The sequence below is a fragment of the Ambystoma mexicanum genome, chromosome 9 (assembly GCF_040938575.1).
Source record: "Ambystoma mexicanum isolate Mex_15411 chromosome 9, UKY_AmexF1_1, whole genome shotgun sequence".
Classification (NCBI taxonomy): domain Eukaryota; kingdom Metazoa; phylum Chordata; class Amphibia; order Caudata; family Ambystomatidae; genus Ambystoma; species Ambystoma mexicanum.
In genome coordinates, this window is record NC_090931.1 from 176,020,244 (window position 1) to 176,040,975 (window position 20,732).

At 48.5% G+C, this 20,732-nt stretch overlaps 1 protein-coding gene across 2 annotated transcripts in view; it reads left to right on the plus strand.

The window, feature by feature from the left end:
• The window catches only part of HYOU1 (hypoxia up-regulated 1), a 485,286-nt gene that overhangs the window by 111,425 nt on the left and 353,129 nt on the right, over positions 1-20,732 (plus strand). For both annotated transcript variants that reach the window (XM_069614392.1, XM_069614393.1), the window contains exon 8: positions 18,712-18,827. In XM_069614392.1, coding sequence (XP_069470493.1) covers positions 18,712-18,827 — 116 coding nt within the window. The remainder of the gene's footprint in view (positions 1-18,711; positions 18,828-20,732) is intronic.

Below are 20,732 nucleotides of genomic sequence, written 5' to 3' on the forward strand. Positions count from 1 at the left end.
TGTTGTGATAGTGTTCTACTTTGCGCAGGGCCGTGTATAAATATAGGATTTGGAGTCATTGCATTATCAATTGATCCAGTTTGATCGAAGCAGCTGAACTTAGGACTCTCTTTATGAAGTACGGCCGATGCCTCAACCAAAGTAGTTCTTTTTCCCGTGCCATTTACTGCGATTACCGACTTGGATATTACCTCCTTCTTTATTAATTATTTCATCTACCTCTACCTTCCCTATTTTACCAATGCCGTTTACAGCGACTAAGGGTATATTTTTGGACTGTTCAGGGATATTGTTCGCACAGAGTTCATTGGTCACAACGCTCGAACATACTTCGCTATAGGTTTTCCTAGTAAATGAAATCGAATTGTCACTACCATGAGGGCCCGATTGAATAATGTTGTTTTTCATGGTACGACATCTCCCTATAATGGGGAAAAAGTCCCTTAAATTATTTTGTACCGCAGAGCCGATAACAGGTTCAATTAGAGTTGTTACACATCCGTTGTCCTGATTATCTAACACCTTTAGAGACATTTCACATAATTTTGATTTGGTCAAAGGTTTAGAAATCGTAATTTCCTCAGTTATGCTATTCACTGGATTGACGATGCCAGATTTAAGATTAGCAATCTGAGGAGGGATGGCACCCATCATTAGTGACTTGGTAATAATACCATTTTGACTTACTTCCTCCGATGAATTAGTAACCGGGGTAAGAGCATCTTGGCTTTCTTTGGACAGTTGTCCTACATCAATATGATCTTCATCGATTAATTCTATACTAGGAACCAAGGAGGTATCCTTTCCACGTCCGTCATTCTTATGTAATAGTGCTTCCTTCCTACGCTTGGCATGTCTCTTGACCGCTCTCAAGTGATTTTTTTTGACTCGACGGGACATAAAAGTAAGAGGTTCCTCAGAAACACAGCGTTCTGTCTCTGTTTTGTTTTGTGATTCAATTTCTTCAAGGAGAGCAGATGGGCTATCGGGAAACCGCATTGAAGGTTCTCTTTTGGTAAAGTGAGTTGTAATTGTGAAGTTCAGTGCGTCGACTGATGCCTTAATTTCTTTCAAGTCGTTGTCGCACTTACATTTCACAGGTTCAATTAATGCGTCCTGATTGCACTGTTCCAAACTGTTTGCATGAAAATCTTGTCTCCCTGCCTCTTCATTGCTATGGCCTTGCCCTCTAATTTCAGATTGAATGGATTTTAGGGTGTCAACTGCAGTGATAAACCCCTCGATTTTATCCATTTTGGAGCAGAGATAGTGCAAGATGGCCTTAATTTCCTTTAATTCAAGATGAGTGAGCTCATGACCCTTGTCAAGGAGATCTAAAATTTTGGTGATCACCGGAAGAGGAGTTGGGGATTGATTTTCAGTTCCGCGCACACTATTCATACCTACTCCAAGATCCTCAATTGATACTTTATTTGAGACATTAAATTGATCAGGCGAGAATGAAAGCGTGCGCGGAATTGCTCCAATTGGTGCCTCATCCGATACATAATCATCTATTTTGGTATGATAACTCCTGTTAGTATTTCCGATGGTGCCAGAGTTTGTTATACCATATACTAGTGGAGTCATCATACTAATAGTTTGATTGACTTGTGCATTTAATGCAGCCATCTTCTGCAAAGTAGTGCTAAATTGCACTTTGTTAGGGGTACATGAATCCGATCGAATCATACTATCATTCGTATTTACATCTACAATCTCTTTTTCCTCAACCTTTGTTGGGGCATACATAACAGAGGGAGTAGCATGCACTTGGGCTGCATGAGTAGAGCAGTTACCATTATCTAAGCAAACCACAGGGGTAGTAGGTATATTGTCATCCACCATGTCAACTAATGACACTTCATGATATGAAGTTCGACCTTTGCATATCGTAGAGTCAATGCTGGAAGATGTTAAGATATTAGTTATTGCCTCAATGCGACGCCCACTTCGCAGGCCATTGGCCATTGTAAAAAAAGAGGTACACCAAATATTAGAATACTTTTTACAAAATCTCAGAAAGAACAAACACCTTTCCTATTGATGGGTCAGAGAATTTAAACGTACACTGACAGCCTTCTCAAAGTAAACAAAGAATTAAGTACTGTGCGCTATCACGAAACAGTACTTCTCAAGAACTTAGCTCGTGCCAGTTGCCCAGGTCACAGCACAACAGCGACTCCAGCCCTTACTGCCTCCAGGGCTTAGCGCCGCAAGGGTGGTTGTGCCGGCGATTTCAGTGCTGGTTGAAGTCACGTGACCAAACACGTGTCGGAGTTCAGCTCCGCCCCCTCCAGGAAGCGGTTACTGCAGCAAGAGCAACGCTCGCAGTGCTGCCAACGTGGTGCGCAGGGTGAAAGTGATAAAAATGACACAGCGCTCCTTGTAAGAGTGAAAGAGCTCCCTTTCTATTTGCCTGTTTTTAAGGCCTGCGGCGAGTGGTTCCATCGCAAGAGCAAACATTAGGGCCGACAAAGCACCACCATGTCTGGTCCCTCTTTTTAGTTTGAAGTGTCGACTGCATTCTCCCTCGTACAATTCTGGTTAAGGGTATTTTGTTGAGGAGTGAGATTAGTTTCGAGAAGTAACTTGCTAGTCCCTGTTTCCGGAGCACTGACCATTCCACTGAATCAAAGGCTTTTTCTGCATCTAAAACCACCACCACTGCCTCGGTTTAGGGGTCTAAAGCTTCCATGATGCCAAATAGTCTTCGGATACTGAATGTCGTATTCCTCCCAGGTATGAATCCTACCTGGTCAGCTAGTACCAGCCCTGGCATCAATGGCAGTAGTCATTTAGTTAGGAAATATTTATTAATGAAACCGGCCTGTAGGAGCTGCATTCTTCCGGGGGCTTCCCAGGCTTTTGAAGTAAAATTATGTTCGCTTCTCGTATTGTTGGGGATAAGCTTTCTCTAGGGCCTCTTCATACACTGACTTTAGAATGGGTGCTAGGGTTGCGTCAAATGCTTTGTAAAATTCCCCAGTTAGTCTGTCTGGGCCTGCTGATTTGTACTCTGGTAGTTCTTTTATTGCTGCTAGTATTTCTTTGAGGGTGATCGGTTTGTTAAGTGACTCTCATTTTCCCCCCTCCACTCAATATAGCTCAGTTTCCTCTAAATCTCATAAGGCTATGGTATCCTGCAGGGACTTGGAACTGTATCCTTCTTGATAAAGTGTGTTAAAAACCTCTACAATCTCACCCTCAGTGTGGACAAATTTGCCATGGAAATCTCAACGCTTTCTACGTATGGGGGGTGTCTTGTCAGTGGCCAAGATCCTTGCCAGAAGAGCTCCCGGTTTAGAGCTAGGGTTTGAGGTTCTTGGTTTTCAATGTATGCCCTCTCCAGTTCCTTGAGCCGGGGCTCGTTTCCTACAAGCTCCCTTCTAATGATTTTCAGGATCCCATTTTCTTTGGCCATGCAAATCCCGCAGGTGTAGCATTTTAGAGATTCCTCAAGGGTTCCACTTGATGCCACCGACGCTTGGTTTGTTGTGAGAAAGGATATAATCTCGGCTCGAAGTTGTTGGGCAAACACCGAATGCTGGAGTGCTCCTGCTTTGAATCTCCAGCTATAACTGCCCCCTACACCCCCCCACCCCCCCCTCTCTCACTATCTGTGAGTATACACTCTAAGGTGACTGGGAAATGATCGGAGAGCGTTCTTGGGAGAATGCAACTGTCACTCCAGTGACATCCCCGTTCTATGGACACCAGTATATAGTCTAATCTGGAGCTCGTACCGTGAACCCAGGAGTGTTGGGTACATTCTCGATTTTCTATGTGACAGTCTCCATGCATCAATTAACTTGTAGGCTGTGCAAATTTCTTGTATTTGGAGGCTCACCTTGGTGAGTGTACTCGTGGTCGTGTGAGATTTATCCCATTTGGGGTCTAGGGTTGTGTTCAGGTCTCCGCCCCAGATAATCGTAGTTGTGTTAAACTCTGATAGGCGTGTCATCACCCAGTCGAATGTGTTGGTGCTGTCAACATTCAGTCTGTATGTGTTTACTAAGACTACTAGTCTCCCTTCAAGCACCCAGTGTACTAGTAGCGTTCTACCTTATGCATCCCTTGCCAAGCAGTTGAAACTTCACCCTTTTGTTTTAGTATTGCCAGCCCCCTGGCGTAGGATGAGAAGGGTTTCCTGTATTAAAGTGATGTCTACATTATCCCTTTTAAGGTATTGAGAGATTCTGTGTTTTGGATGGGCAGTCTCCCACCCCCCCCCCGCCCCCTGCCCCCCACCCCCAAGTACCCCTAATGTTCCATGTTACTACTGTGAATTTCTTTGGCCCTCTGTTTATTCAGTATGTACAATATACTTCTCCAACATGGAGTCTGGCATGGATTCACATGCTCACGAATATTCCTTGCCAGGCCGGGAATCCTCAGTAACAGAAAAAAAAACAATTGGTTTTATTTCTGACTGTTTCTTAATAACCAAGCACAGAGCTATGGGTCATACTGCACTCTACCTAAGCCCCTCTGGCAGCAATCGTCAGATTTGTACAGCACGTTCAAGTGTCGGGAGTCCTTGTGCTTAGCTCTCAAGCTTTTACTTAGTTTTCGGTCAATCAAGCCTCTGTGCTCCATCGATCAATCGGAGAACTGTTTTTCGGATTCTTCACGCCCCTCAAGTGAATTTTCATCTAGTTTTCTTCATGGAGGTTTCCTGAAGATTCTTCAGGCCTGCGCTGCGTGGACCATGTCGGAGAAGGATTCAACTCCCCTGTTTAAGATTTGCTCCGACTGTGGCTCGGTGGAATGTCTTTTCGGACGACCAGCATTCCCAGGGTCTTTCCTGCCTGTACCTGACGCACAATGAGGAAGATTGTGCGTTTTGCCAGGAGATGGTCCCTCACATGAAGGATTGACGCAGGCGGCTGAGAGTGGCTACAGGCCAAGGTCCCTGCTCTGGGTGGGTCCCAGCAGCATGTCTGTCCCAGTTCCAAGAAGGCTAAGTGGGCTTCTAAGACAGACCTTTGAGGGCACCCCAAAAAAAGGCTAAGCACGAGTCTACTGCCACCGGGAGCGCCACTGCGACCAGCTTCTCAGCGGCAATGGGGCGTTCGGCTCCAGTTTCTGTCACCAGTCAACGCATAGGATCTTCGGCCAAGAGGAACTCTAGGAGAAACTGTAGTCTGACCTGCCGAGAAGGCCAGGGGATCGGGGCACGGACCCTTCCCATAAGGCCAAGCAGGACAAGGCTCCGGTCCCGACTGTGAAGGCCCTGGTACACCTGGTGAAGGCCCAGCCTTACATTGAGGGGGTGGTGGCGTCTCTTGCAAAAGCTGCCGAGATGACTGCACAGGGCACTACCCCCTGGGAGGGACGCTGCGTTCCGGCCCATAGAGAAGACTCCGGAGAATAAAATGCCTGTCCTCTCCCCAAGACCTTCCCTGCTGGAAGCGAAGGAGAGGGGGGGGATGCGCACGGTGGCCTTCCAGGATACAGCGCTCATCTGAGGAGGAGCTCATCGGCCTGCAAACCATCCAGGAGGAGGAAACTGTAGGGAACAGGCACTACGACGAGCGCAACAACTAAGGTGAACACGGTGAGGATACCGTTGAGGAGTAGCAAGGCAACGAGGGCCTGGGTTGCTTGGTGCCCAAGCGGCCTATTCCACCGCCACCCCCACCTCATCTACCTCCTAGAGACCTCTCGGACATTCTCGCTGCATTGCATACTCGGGCATCCTTGTCAGTATCTCAGACTAATCGCGCTGGCGGCCCCACCCCCCGGCAACAAGGGAGCCTCCGGCCAAGATCATACACCCTCCCCCTCCTTGCCACCCTTCGCCCTCTTCTCCCCCCTCCCCCCCACCCCAGAGGGATGAGACCAATCCCGACAGTGATGATGGGCACGGACGACTGGCATGGGCGATGACAGTGGGATGGGGAACCTCCCGTCGCCACCTCCCAGATCTTCCCCGCCGGACGAGATGGGCTCGTTACACACGATCTCAAGAGTTCTAGAACTCTTCCAGCTTGCTCAAGATGAGAAGGAGGGCTTCAGCATTTGCCTTAGTTGTCGTGGCTGGTCTATGGAGCAAGGGGCCCCCAGGACCCCTCGCTCCGTACACTCCTCAGTACGGGATTTGGACCACTGCCTCCAGTAGTGGTGTTGCCCTTTGCCCTTATGTAAAGTTAACCACCGTTGACCGCTACATAGATGGGACTACTGAGCAGGACACGGGGCATCCATCTTTTGTGCCCCTTTCGACTCCATCTTGGGTAAACAGGCCTCACTGCGATAGTACAGCAAGGCTCAGCTCCCCTTCCACCGCAACAGCCAAGGACAGAGACACACAAGGTGCGCAGGCATCTGGCTGGCCCCCACCCTTGCACTCCCCCTGCGAAGGAAAGCTCTGCGCTCCCATTCTCACGCTGAAGCTGGAGAAAGTTGCAACAACCAATATGATAGTTTTCTTCCTCTGAGATCACTGCTAGCATGAGAACCAGGATGAGCTAAGCACTTTTTGCTCATTCGTCCCCATAAACGTGCAAGCCACCCATCCCCATTTTGAGTAATTTATTGCCATCCTGACCCTGCGCTCCCTGTAAGGTATTTCTTTCAAGTGCCAGACCCTCGCCTGCGCTGCGAAACCCACCCAACACACCCACTACTAACCTTATGCACCTTGCCACAATATGTTTTTACTTATAATAATAGGTCTAACGTTTAGGAGATATGTGAAACACAGCTTCACTCTTTTTACATGCACAATAAAGGTCAAGGCCTCCAATTAAAGCTACGAATGACCCAATTGTACTGACAATAAATACTATGTGTGATTTGTGTAGAAATATGAAAGTATAAAATGTTTAGATAATTTGTTTAGTGTTTTACGAATGCAACATATTAGCTTAGGTAGTGACCACAGTGACTGGACCCTGACCTGCGTGGAGCACAAAATATTTGACGTCCATCAACTCGTCAGCCACTCAGCCAATCAGAAGGAAGAGATGCCACCCACACCTACAGCACCACACCGCCTGGCCAATTGGGTCCATTTAGTATTTTTTGTTAGTTACTTTAATTGACATATATATATGAGTGATGTAAATGAGAGTGGGCATTTTTTGGGTTATTTCCTAGCTGGAGAAATAAACCATCCTTTGAACTCTTGCAGCCGGTTCTCAGTGCCTCTTTCCCCGACAGGGGTTGTGTTGGTTATTTTATTTTCTCTTACACGTAGTAAGCCGGGGAAAGGCACCTACACTGGCTCAAGGCCCCAACTGTCAGGACATTGAGTTGAAGGTACTGGACATGCCCTTCGACTGGGACAATTTGTTCAGGAAGGCTGTGGATGAGTCTCTACTAGCCATAAAGATGGGCACTTACAGAGGCTGTCCTTTTGCGCCTTAGGCAGCAAGTACCAAGGATCCTCCAAGGGGTTTGGCAGGGGCTCCTCTTCTTGCCGCCAAACCTCCCGCTTTTCGGCCCAGGAAACCAACAGGGCTGCTCCAAGGCCTTCGGAGGACGACGTTGTCGTCGACAGGGTCCCAAAGGCAGCTAATCGATGTGGCGTCGGGCCTCCACCTGTGCACCCCAGTGGGAGGCTGGCTGGTTGGCAAACTTACTCAGTGTGTAGAAGACCACCTCCACCGACCGTTGGACGCTCTCGCCCACACACACCCTGGAATTTCAACTTAAGTGTCCCCAAATACCACCCGTGGCCCGGCAGGAAAACCACGTCCCTCAGCTGCTGCTGGAGGTGTGGGCCATGTAAAGGAAAGGCGCAATGGAGCTCGTCCCAAAGAGGCTCTGGGGCCCCGCAGTGTACTCAAGGTACTTCCTCGTGAAAAGCTGGAGGCCCATCCTTGACTACAAAAATACAAAGTCCCAAAAATTCCAGATGGTCACTCTTCAGCACGTGCTCGGACAGCTAGAAGAGGGGGACTTCCTGTTGTCGCTGGACTTGAGACTGCGTACTTCCCCATTCACAAGGGACACCGCATGTTTCTGTGCTTTGTGGTTCAAGGGAAGCAGAACCTTCCCTTCGGATTGAAGTCGGCGCCAAGGGTTTTCACTAAGTGCCTAGTGCCGGTGGCGGTGCAGCTGCGACTGCAGTAGATGCAAGCCTACTTGGATGACTGGCTGATCCTCGCCAGTTCGGAGGACATCGCTGTCGAACACACGCCGTGGACCGGTCGTCTACTGATTGAACTGGGGTTCTCGGTGAGCAATGCAAAGTCCTGCTTAACTCCATCTCGGGACGCGCTGTTTCTGGGATCCCGGCTCAACAGTGTCTTGCCTGGCGTCTCCGGAGGAGAGGATAGCTGCCATTTTGGGCAAGGTGCAACAGCTGTTGGCACTGAAGGTCGCCACGGTGAGGACCATCAAGTCTCTGCTCAGCATGATGTCATCATGCATCTACCTCATCTGAATATGCAGGCTACGGATGCGTCCGTTACAGGAGTTCCTAAACGACCGTTAGACGTTTTGGGAAGCTTCCAGGACAAGATCACGCTCAAAGAGAACTTCTGTCGAGTGATAAGGTGGTGGGAGTGCACGCTCATCTGTCTGGAGGTGCGGATTTCCAGACCCCACGGCACCAGGGGATGGTCACGACAGACGTCTCCCTGGAAGGATGGGGAGCTCCCACCAGAAATCTTCACACAAGAGGCCTATGGCTACTGGAAGAGAATACATTGCACATCAATGTGCTGGAGCTGCAGGCAGTGTGTTGGGCCCTCAAGTCTTTCCTTCTGTCCCTCAAGGGCAAGGTGGTGCGGGTCTTCAGACAATACCACCACAATGTTTTACATTAGGAAGCAGGGGGGCACTAAATCACTGGTGCTCTCCAAAGAAGTTCAGGAGTTATGGCATTGGGCTGCGCCATGGGGGCTATTCCTCATCCCGTTTCATCTGGCAGGAGTGAAAAACACTGACTCTCAGCAGGGAGCTGCGCTCTTGCATGAGTGGGAGCTTCGGCAGGACCAAGTGAATCGCCTGTTCCGCAGATGGGGCAATCCCCAAATTGATCTTTCTGCGACGGCGATGAACACCAAGTGCCGTAGGTTCGCCAGTAGGTTTCCCCAGCTGGGGAGCATGGGTGACTCATTCTCATTCCCCTGGAAAGGCCTTTTTCTGTATATGTTCCCTCCGCTTCCGTTGCTTCTTCGAACTCACTGTCCTGGTGCAGAGTGATCCTCGTCGCATCAGCGTGGCTGAAGCAGATCTGGTACCCGGACCTTCTCTACATGTCAGTGTCCCCTCCAGTGATCGCAGCTCTCGCCGGGGAAGGAGGCGCAATTCTGCGCCACGACCCAGGATCGCTGAACCTGAAGGCCTGGCTCCTGCCGCATTAGAGTTTGGATGATACGATCTCCCAGCGGACTGCAAGGCGGTACTTGCCAAGACCAGAGCATCTTCTACTCTTAAATGCTACAGACATAATTTGCCGTTTGGTGCCGTGCACAGAAGATCGACCCTCTAAAAGTCACGGCTACGCAGGTGCTACCGTATTTGCTGTCGTTGGCCAAAGTAGGACTAGCTCATGCCTCCATCAAAGCTGAGCTGGCCGCTATCTCGCGCTACACCAGATCTCCGGGACGGTCGTCATTGTGGTAAGACCGTCTGGTTAAGGAGTTTGTCAAAGGACTGTTCCCTTCGTTCCTGCCAGTGAAGGCTCCAGCCCCAGTGTGGGAACTCGATGTGGTACTGATTAGACTCATGGGGGGCCTCCATTCGAACCTATGCACACAGTTCCATTAAAGTTCTTGTTGTGGAAAAAAGCGTTCCTCGTGGCCATCACCGCTGCACGACGAGTGGGGGAAGATTCAGGCCCTGTCCTGTAAGCCACCTTATTTGATGATTCACGACACAAGGGTGGTGCTGTGACGCACCCCTCCTTCATGCCCAAGGTGCCGTCAGACTTTCATCTCAACGAGCCCTTGGTGGTGCCTGTATATTTTCTGACACCTTCTTCGCCGGCTGAAAGGACTTAGCACTTGCTGGATGTGGCTAGAGCGCTTAAGTTATACGTGGCCCGCACAAAGTTTCCGGTAGACATTGCATCTTTTTGTGAACTTTGGTCCTGTGAACCATGGGCAGGCCCTTTCCAAGGCTTCCATTTCCAGGTGGCTCTCTGGCTGTATCACCCACTGCCACCGGTTGGCAAACCGACCGTTGCCTGGCCGTCCCAGAGCCCATTCGACCTGAGCGATTGCTGCAACTATGGCGTTCCTGACTGGTGTGCACTGGCTGTACATGTGCAGGGCTGCTACATGGAGGTCGACTCGCACCTTCCCGATACTCTACTGCGTCGACTGGGATTCCAGGGAGGAGTCCAGAGTCAGCGAAGCAGTGCTGCGCAACCCTGTTCCCTTGAAGGTGAGCCTGTGGAGGAGGTAAGAGATGTTTATGTTGAGCCTTGCCATCTCCCGTGGTGGTGCATGTGTGTACTGCTATGTATTCTTTATTCATGAGCATGTGAATCCATGCCAGACCCCATGCTGGAGAAGGAACAAGTTGCTTACCTGTAACTGTTCTCCAGCATGGGTCTGGCATGGATTCACATGTGAACCCTCCTGCCTATCCCTCTGCACCTCTTCTCTTGGTCCTATTGCTACTTTACGTGCTAACAAATCTGAAAATGTCTGCCAAAGGAGGCCCTTAAGGAGAGTGCAGTTATTGGCGGGAGAGGGGGGAGGGGAGGGGGAAGAGTATGACCCAGAGCTCAGTGATTGGTTGTTCGGAGAAAGACCGTTCTGAAATTGATTTTTTTTTTTTCTATTTTTTTTTCTGTTACCGAGGTTTCCCAGCCTGACTGGGAATATTCATGAGCATGTAAATCCATGCTGGAGAACAGCTACAGGTAAGTAACTGGTTCCTTATTTGCTCATTTTCCTGTGCCTTGTCAGGTTTTTTGGTATCTACCAGTGTGGTTAGTTGGCGGGGATTAGGCACCGGACTAGTGCAACTTTGTGTAAAATTCCCTTTTCCCAATTCAAGGTATGCTGCTCGTATTGACTTGTAGCAGAGATTCCCACCCAATCCCTCCCTTGCGGGCAACCCCTAACCCGCCCGTCAGCTGTTCGCTCCCGTTAGACCAATAACTTCTATCCAATGCTGAGCTTGGGGTGCTAGTGCATAGCAAGTCCGATGGCTCCCTTCAGTTGTTGTGTACGGTTGCGTCTAGGTGTGTTTCCTGTATGTTCTAAGTGTTGTGTATGTGAGGTGAACTGGGGCTTCCCTGTGTGTAAATGTAATTTTGTCGACTTTGTGGTGTAAGTTGTCAGATTTGTTGGTTAGTTCGTCACATACAGGTGGTCTCGGGTGTGGTCTCTCCTGTCCCTGGACCCTCTCGTTGGTCTCAGGATTTTGCTGGAAGGTCTGCAGCCGATTTCGTCCAGGGAACTGCTTGCTGCTTCGGGTGAGTTGAAGTGCGTCATGCTGGCATGTTGAACTCCGAGTTTTGCAGGAAAGAGCATAGAGTATTGTATTTGGTTGTCTCTCTGGCGTCTCTTCACTCCTGCGCAGGACCTGTGCGATGCTTGGACAGCTGATGTAAGTCTGGGTATATTTTAATCTTATCTGCGTCATATTGCAGATCTCCTTTTTCCCTGGCCAGTCGCAGGATTGTGTCGCGGTCCCAGCTCATGAGATTGAACGATTGGTTGGTGCCCGGTTGGCTCTTTCGACTATAGAGATGGGCTAGTGCGGGTTATCCGAACAGCTCTTTAGACATTTCTGCAACTGCTTTCATCTTCTGCAGTACTTGTCTCTCACCCTGACCAGGCGGATGTTATTGCGGCGAGTTCTCCCTTCTACGTCCTCATTTTTGGCTGTTGCTGCTTTCACCTGGACTTCTAGCGCCTGTCACTATGGCTAATGGTGCAGTGCTTCCATCCTCCAGGTCCGACACCTCTGTTTGACTGTGTCTAATCTATCACTGTGTTCGTCTAGTCTAGCCAGTGGTGCAACTGGTCGAACTTTGAGGATAGAGTCCAGTTAGAGTCTAGTTTCCCGATGTCTGCTTTGAGTTCTAACATCTCTCGGATGTCATTGTTCGGAGTTTGGGCCATATTTACATCCTGTTCCATCATTGCATCTGGGGTCTGTGACTGTGCTTGTAGCCCGGGAGTCTTGGCAGAGGGTCCGCATTCTGAAGTTTTGTTCCCTTTGCGATTTGTCTGTTTTGCCCATCTTCGCTATTTGATTTTAATGGGGCTGCAGATAGGCTTAATAGGCAGTATTACACCAGGGTTGGAGATGCAGTTGTGTTGAAGGAGTTTTGAGCAAGATGGTGAGTTCGCCCTGAGGACTCAGGGAATTTACTGGTTTGAATCTGTGATTGCCGTTTTGCAGGACTGATTCTTATTGCTTTCCACAATGTGCTCCGTCATCTGTGGGGCTGTGTGCCAGTTGGAATTACTCGTGTACCTTCCACTGAAGTGGCTCCGTAGGGTAGCCGTTTGTCATTTAACCTTGAGTTGCCGGGGTGTTGTTGCCATGCTGATTTCCTTTTTCCTCTCGCTTGATTTGTCAAGACAAAGTGTAGTGTGCTGAATTTCTGGAGAGATTTTTGTGTGGGGGATGATCTTTGCTGTCATTGTGAGCTGTCTGCTTTCAGGGTTTTCCGGCAGGACTTGGGTCTCTTTCCCTGGGTAACTCGTTTTGGGGGTGGTGTCCCAACTCCCCACCTACTTGATTAATGGGTATATCTTGCAGTTAGACCTTGCCTTTTAACCTGGCCCCTTGTCGCTGTGCTGTTTGGCTACTGCTTTTATAATTTAGGGTCGCCCTGCAGCGCCTGGCATGTCTGCCCTTGTCACTGTGGTTTAGCCCACAGTGGTGTGATAAGTAGGGTCTATGTGGCTGTGGGCAGTAAGGCCGACTTACCCTCACTTTGGGGTCGAGTTCCTCTGGGGGACCTTGTGATGAGCTCCAGCCTACCTCCAAAGGGGCCTTCACAGCCAGCTCGGTCGGGTCGGCCCGGCATATTCTGTTAAGGGTGCAGCCGGGGGGGGGGCTTGAGACTGGGTTTTCAGCGGGTTCATGCCCATGTTGGGCTGAACCCCAGTGAAGGATTGACGCCAGTGACGGTCGCCTCTGAGAGCAGCGCCTCCCGTCTCGTGGCCCACACCGGGGAAAGAAGGTGGGAGGGGAATCTTACCTCTCCCTCTGCATGCTGGCTGCGTTTGGTGGGTCATTGAACTCCCAGACCTCCAGATTGCTACTGGAGCTTGGCGGGTGTTGCGAGTTGTCCGGTGTTTGTGTGCACTCTGGTTTTGATTGGCTGCACTTCTGCCCTGGTAGTTGTGTGGTGCAGTGTCTTCGTGAGCTTGAAGCGGGCCTCCCACTGCCACTCCTGGTGGGTCTGCACTATGGTTTTGGACGAGCCCAACGACCTGGGATTTTGTTTGGGATCGCTGTCCCTCCGTAACTCTGATGGATGGTCTTGGTGATTCCGAGCGTCTGGCCCGCTTGTGCCCGCTGCTTGTCAATTCTGTGCGGGTCGCCTATTTCTGCATGTCCGCTAGCTAGGACGCCTCGACGGGGACTCCACGAGCTCCTGCACTGTTTTGCTTGCGTGCCCGCTCCCCCTCATCGTTCGTTGTCATTGCACCACAGGGACTGCACTGGTGATGGCACCTTTGGTGCCACTACACTAGCGACTCAGCAGGGGTTTACGACTGACCTCACTGCCCTTGAGTTCTATGGGGCGAGTTGTCCCGCCATACACCTTATTGGTTGCCTTCTAGTTCGGTGTGCTTGTCAGGAGCGGCGGGTTCTTGGCGTCACTTCCGATTTCAGGTCAGCTGTTAATTCTTCTCCGGAGCTGAAGCTGCGTTCCCGCCAGACATTGCTGTTGTGTTCTAGCTGTTTGAGGTCTTCCCATCACTTCTCATTTACAACATGGGGTCAGCGGAGCTTTGGAGAGTTTCCACCGTTTTTATTGCGTTGTCTTTTCCACCTCCTACACCTTATTTACAGGATTTCCGGGAGCTCTACGTGAAGCTTACAGGGCAGCCGGCCTTTTGGCTGGGCTCTCTAGCGCCCTCTCGGGTGCACTCCAACAACCTTGACCTCCTGGCAATAGGAACACAACCTTTGGTAATTCTGTACTACACAGGTTGGTAGTGTGGCTGTGCAGCCAGGCTTCTCTCAACAGGGGTCAATGTGAGCAGTAGGGGAGTTGCACAGAGATTCAGTGACATTTATCCAAATAAACACACATGTTCTTGATTAAACAATTATTTATTAATTTAACAATCAGTTTGAATAAGCCTTCTTCAGAAGGGGCAATGTAATAGTAACACACATACTCGAAGATGCACACTATTAGTGTCTCTAAATCGGCAAGTACTCATTTGGGATGGCACACTTCCTACACCCTCAGGTGACTTAAATAGCTAGGACACTGGGCATTAATATATTACTGGTACTTTTAGAGAAATACTGAGATGAGATCACACACACATTCTAAAACTGATAAGTACTTTTGAGCCCCCAAATGCAAAGTAAATGAACCCTTTCCTGGAGGGAAGGTAAGACACGAGCAGAGGAGAGAAGTCATTCAGGGAGCCAGGCCAGCCACTGTCAATTGAGCAGATGTCTAGGTGAGCTGAAGCACTTCTTGCAGCTAAGTAAGTCTTGCACAATGTTTTAGAAGTCTTTGCAGAAAAAGTAGAATCCATGGAGGGTCGTAAGCTGGGAGGCTTGTGAGAGGTAGAAGATGCAAGCAACTCTACAGAAGCAACCAAGACCAGTCTCGACAGAGATCAAGTAAGGCTACCACAACGAGAGGGAATTCCTCTCTAACTTGGTTAGAAGAAATGGTTGCAGCTGGCTTTTGTTCCTGTGCAGCTCTGTAGATCATGTTACTGGGCCTCAGTCGTGTGGACAGGAGTGAGGCCGTCTGGGGACATTCAACTGCAATGGGATGGTCAGCGGCAGAAAAGGACAAACTTCTATTCAGTGACACTTTGCGGTTTCAGCTTCTCCTTTTCAGCTGTGCTTAGTCTCCTGTAACCAAGGAGACTAAGCACAGAGTTTTGGGCACCTCCATTGCTTCCTGCCCTGCTAGACAACCTGGAGCCAGAGGCAGTCTTGACTCGTGAATCCCACCAAAGACAAAAACAAACAAAGGGACCAAACCTGGTTTGGTGTGCAGAGTAAATCTCAAGAAGGACCTTCCCAGCAAGAAATGGTGAAAAAAGATGACCAAGGCATTTTGGGCGAAATTGGCACCCATGGGTGTTTTACTGCACCTGTGAACGCAGCCCGTGGTAAAAACACATAATGGTGGTAAAAAGTAAACCACTGCCACCAGCCATTAATTGTAGGAATGGTAACCTAACAATGTTACATGAGAAACTAGACCAAGGGGATACTACGTAACCCCTCCAGCACCTTATTGTAAGATAGTGTGTGCTGGGTCTAGAAAGTTACAAACTGGAAGTAAAGTCAATTTCACGTCACTGCTCTTGGAACCGTAGTTTCACCAAGAGAAGGTATTTAAACCTCTGGGAGATCTAAGACTTCCCTGTGCCACTGCACTGAAGGGGCTGTGTCACAATACAAAGATGCCTTTTGGAGTTTGTCGGACTCCAAAACCAAAAGAAACCGTTGAGTGGGAAAGGGTCTCGCTCTCTCCAGGTTGACAATTAAAAAGTTCTAGGGTTCAGGAAAAGGACTAGGGGCCTCTAAGGTAGAGAGGAATTAGCACATGTCTGTAATTCTCCCTAACACTTATTCTTGGCCTCAAGCCCAGGGACTACATCTCTCCAGTGATGAATTCCTACCACTGGCTCCCCGTGGCTGCAAGGATCAAATTCATGACCCTTTACATTGGCGCCAGGCTTTCTGGGGCCTGTGACCGACCTACCTTCAGCAAGTGAGCCGGTTCTCCAAGCAGAGATTTGGTCGGAGATCCTTCTCCTCAGCAGGTGCCTCCCTCTGGAAAAGCTCCCTGGCGCTCTACGTCTTGAGCCGGATCTCCTGAAGTTCCGGAAAACTTCTCAAGACCTTCCTCTCCTACTATTCCTTCTCTCTCCATCTACCCTGTTAACCCACTTCTGTCATTTCCCCTCTCTCCCTCCTATCCCTTGCAGCATCTTGACTGGTCGCCTGGTGTATGTCAGTCTCACTAGTCCCCTGGACCCTGGCACCCCCCGCCTGTCCTCTCGCACGTGCCTCAGGGCCCTACACCCCACCCACACTCAATGTACTGAGAAATTAACCCAAGAGTGGCTCTCTCAGCACTTGCAATCCGTATGCACCACGCCTGAAGATCGTCTGTCTGGTTCCCCCCTGTCTTCACCCCTAATTGTACTGTTAAAATGGCAGACTCGCCGTCAGGCTTATTTACTGAATCCTACACGGTTAAATGTATTTCATGCACTTAAGTCTGCACAGGCAGATTATCGTCTCAGATTTTCTAGGGCTCTGAGCGACTGTTGTATGTACCCGTGGTCCCACCCTCCTTGAGCACTTTGAAACACTTGCCTGTGTATATGCACTATATAAATAAACAATACAGTATACTTTATGAATGACTGTTATTCTGGGTAAAACCTAAGGGTGACTTATTCTAAATAGGCTATACAGCAAGATGGGGAAGCAAGACCCAGTTGGGGAATGTATACACTGATTCTCGGAAAGAAATAGTTAGTGAAGCCAGCAGCATTACTTTTGAGAGGGAGGCGCAACCATTTCACAGGAGTAAATTATCCTTGTATATACTTTTCAGAATGGCACAGCACACGTTCAAGTTAAGAACTTTTGTAACTGTTCACTCTTGAGTTGGTTACCAACCAACTTTCACAAGCAATTACTTTTAAACACTTGTTTTTCTTTTCAAGACAGAATCCTTTACGTATCCAGTCCTTCCCTAGTCTATTGCATGAGTTCACTCGGGGGCAGAATAGGGACCCTAGTGATCTAGGTGCCGTATGTAGGCAGGGCGAGATAGGGTTCTGTTGCAGGCGAAAGTCAGAGTTCCTGTGGAAGACTGATCAAGTAAGTAGTTCACTTTAAAGTTAGTTAGGGTCCAGGGACTGCTGAGAAGACACCCTAGGAGGATTCCAGCAGTGGGCCTGGGTGAACTGGTTGAGAGGACTCCCAATCGCAGAAAGCACCCCAAAAGCTTTACAGAAATCATACAGGCAGAAGGTGAGTAAATACCCCAGCCACCACATCAGCACAGAACAAGAGTTGCAGCAGGAAGACTACAGGATCTGCAGCCAAAAACCTGGTGGATGGATTCCTTTGTCATAAAGACAGAACACAGGGCTTTGCAGCAGGGATCAGGAAGGAAGGGTTACAGCAGGCTCCAGTTACACAGCAGGCTCTCTGGAAATCCCAACAGCCTTTGTTTCTTTATCTTACTCTTCGGTTGCAGCTCTACTGGTCCACTTGTCGGCAGCTTCCAGGTTTTGGAGTATTTATCAGGAACTACATCACAAGATCTGCATTGTCTTCCCACATTGTACAGCAAGGGGCGGGCTGACTGTCCCGTAAGGACAGCCAGCCCCCTATGGCCCTTTCAGGCAAGGTGGAAGACAAAGGGCTGCAGAGTTTTGGACTGCTCCCTCGCTTCCTGCATTTCGAGACACTCTGGAGCCTTGGCGGTGAATCTAAAGGCTTCCCGCTGAAGACGAAACAGCCACTGAAGTCGTCACCTAGGATGGTCAGGGGAAGACACTAGAAACAGCAGCCACACAAGATTGTGGAGAAAGTATCATCCTACCATTTTGAGAATTGTCCCTTCTGTACGTTACCGAGGCTGTGAGTAAAGACTAAGTCATAAAGGTAAAACCACTGCCCCAGCCATTTATGTAAAACTCGTAATTGTTAGAAAATGTTACCAGGTAAATGAGAAAGGGGATACATTGTATCCCCCCAGCACTCCAAATAAGGTGGGGAGTGCTGGCTCACTATTTTATATAATGTAAAGGGGATGACAATCCATCTTTACTAGTTCGAACGGTAGTTCGCCCAAGTACATGATAAAGAATTGAAGAGCAGCCCAGCATAAGACCAAATGTTGTAGGAACCTATAACATCAACCTTACACTGTGGACAGACATAAATAGGTCACCCATTACGAGACTAGGCAAGAGGTGGGGATGCTCCCCCTTCACCCTAGGGAAAATAGTTACCTAGTCAAAGCAAAATGTTCTGGGGTTGACGGGTCAGGAAGATTTATCATCACTATGAAAATGTTATCTAACAGCCATGATTCCTGTTTTCAGAGGTTTGTATTTGGTTAGCCCTTACATGTTTGGCTGGTTGTTTAGAGCACCTAGAAATGGCACCACAAACTGTGCCTTTGGTTGACGCTAGCTTGTCTATGAAAGCAACACAGTTGAGTTGTCAAAGGGTAATGCTTGGTTCTTTTTCTTTTTCCCCCCTCCCCTCAATAGCTGGTAAAGTGCTGTCCTCTGGTTGGAATGCGACGTCTGAAGGGGGCACTGCTATTGTTGGTTGTCTCACGGCTGTAATAGTACTATTCAATGTCTTTCTGTGTATCCTGATCATTGGCTGGAGAACTGTGCTTTTATTTATCATCCAGCATCTTATGATTTATTGTTGCATTACAGCCATTCTTGCCTTATCAGTTGCTGTTGATTGCAGTCTGCAGTGACTTTACGGGTACACACTTGGAACTTTTGAATGAAGCATTATGCAAAGAAAGAGTACAATTTGGCTGGCTATACTGTTCTGTCATGATAAATTCTTCTGTTTTTCTAGAATATCATGTTTTATGACATGGGTGCCGGGAGTACTACTTGCACTATAGTGACGTACAACACAGTCAAAACCAAAGAATCTGGCACACAGCCGCAGCTGCAGATCCGTGGAGTTGGGTAAGTTAGGGTTAGCGTAACTTTGGAGCTTCATGTTTTGTCATGCTTGCAAATGCTTCCATGATCAATATCATATTGGTGCCTTTACCTGCCGTGTGTATTGTATTCTTGAGTCCACTTTTCTTGATGTTCTTTCAAAATTGTGAAGTTTTTTTGGGCAAAATACTGATGTTTTAAGTTTGTAAACTATGAAATGTTTGCACCTTTCAAGTCTTTTAATTATGCAAGTGCTCCTCAGTCATTTGAAAACAAAAAGATCCCAGTTTAAATTTCAAAACATTTAAGCAAAAGTGTATACTTTGCATTGGCGAGTCACTCAACGAGTAAATGGTGTGGTATGGTATCTGCATGTGAGTTTTTTTGCCCGGCTAGTAGCTTGCATCTTGACCAGACAGTTTTTATTACCCACTTAAGTGGTGCACCTATTGGTCCAAGCACACACTTTCTCGGTTTGAACCTGCGCTCAGCAGGCTGCACACCTTTGCAGCATATGCACCTCTTCGTGCGTTAAGCAAATGTAAGCTCTGAACACATTATAAAATTAGTAAATCAACCTTGCAAGCACCTCTTAGTGAACCACTTCCGAGACCTCGCACAATGATGACCTAGAATGCTTAATAATTGACATTGCAGCCAGATACTAAATTCTTGTTAGGACAGTTTTTCTGAAGCCCATCTAAGGGCTTAGTAAAACCATTCTACTGAGATGGTACAAGACTCCACTGGTTGTAGGTCAAACGGTCGACAGGACAAATGGTCGACACCAAAAGGTTGACAGGTCAAATGATCGAATTTTATTTTTTGTTTTTGGGGGGGGGGGGTCTCCCAACCCCCTTTTTATTGCTAAGAACCACTTTTTTTTCCCCTAAACGAAAACCTAAAAAAATATATATAACTAAAAAAAAAAGTGATCATTTGTCCTGTCGACCATTTGTCTGTCCACCATTTCACTAGACACCAACTCCACTCTTAGTATAAGACTGTACCACCTGAGTTCATGGTAGTGTAGACAGAGCAGCCAGGCTTATTTTAGGAGAAAGAGGGCATTGTAGAATGTTGAATTGTTTTACTAAGCCCTTAGTTGGACTTAAGAAAAACTGTCATAACACTGGTGGCAGAAGTGGGATTCTCGTTGTTAAAGATGTCCAGCACTCTGGGAAGGGGACTTTTTGGACTTGATCCGTGTCTCTGGAGATGCACCAGGATGCCCACGAAGTTTCGGTGAGATTTGGAAGACTGCACAATGGCTCGAGGTCCCAGGGTATTGCAGCACAGCATGGGATGGCTCAAAATCCAGGTCCTCTTGTGTCTAGTGGGTCTCACCAGGCTAGGGGTCTGGGTCGTCGTCCTTGGTTTCCCCAGGTCGATTGGAAGGAAGGGCTACAGCAGGCTCAGGTTAAACAGCAGGATCTCTGGTCGCTGAAACTCGTCTCAGCCGCTTTTCGTTCCCCTTCGGATTTGGTTGCAGTCTCCGGCTTCCAGGTTCAGAGTATTTAACAGGAATTGCAGCAGAATTGTTGTAAAATTCAGGGAGATAATGCAGACAAGGGGCAGTCTGGTTGTCCAATCAGCACAGCCAGCCCCCCAGAGGGATTTGTCCCCATTTAGGCAAGGAAGAAGACAAAGAGTTGTAGAGTTTTGGACGTCTCCCTCGCTTCCTGCCTTCACAGACCGACTGGAGCCTGGGCTGGGAGTACAGGGAACTCCTGACGAAGATAAAAAAACACACAAGGGGATTTCCTTCCGTGGATGTCGGGGGGGATGGAAGAAGGAAGGATAAACACTAAAATGGCGAAAAACAAGACTGGGCCATTTTGGTAAAATGAGCACCCTTGGGTGCCTTTACTGCAGCTGTGAACACAGCCCACAGTAATGGTGCACCAAATTAATAAGACATCACGGCCA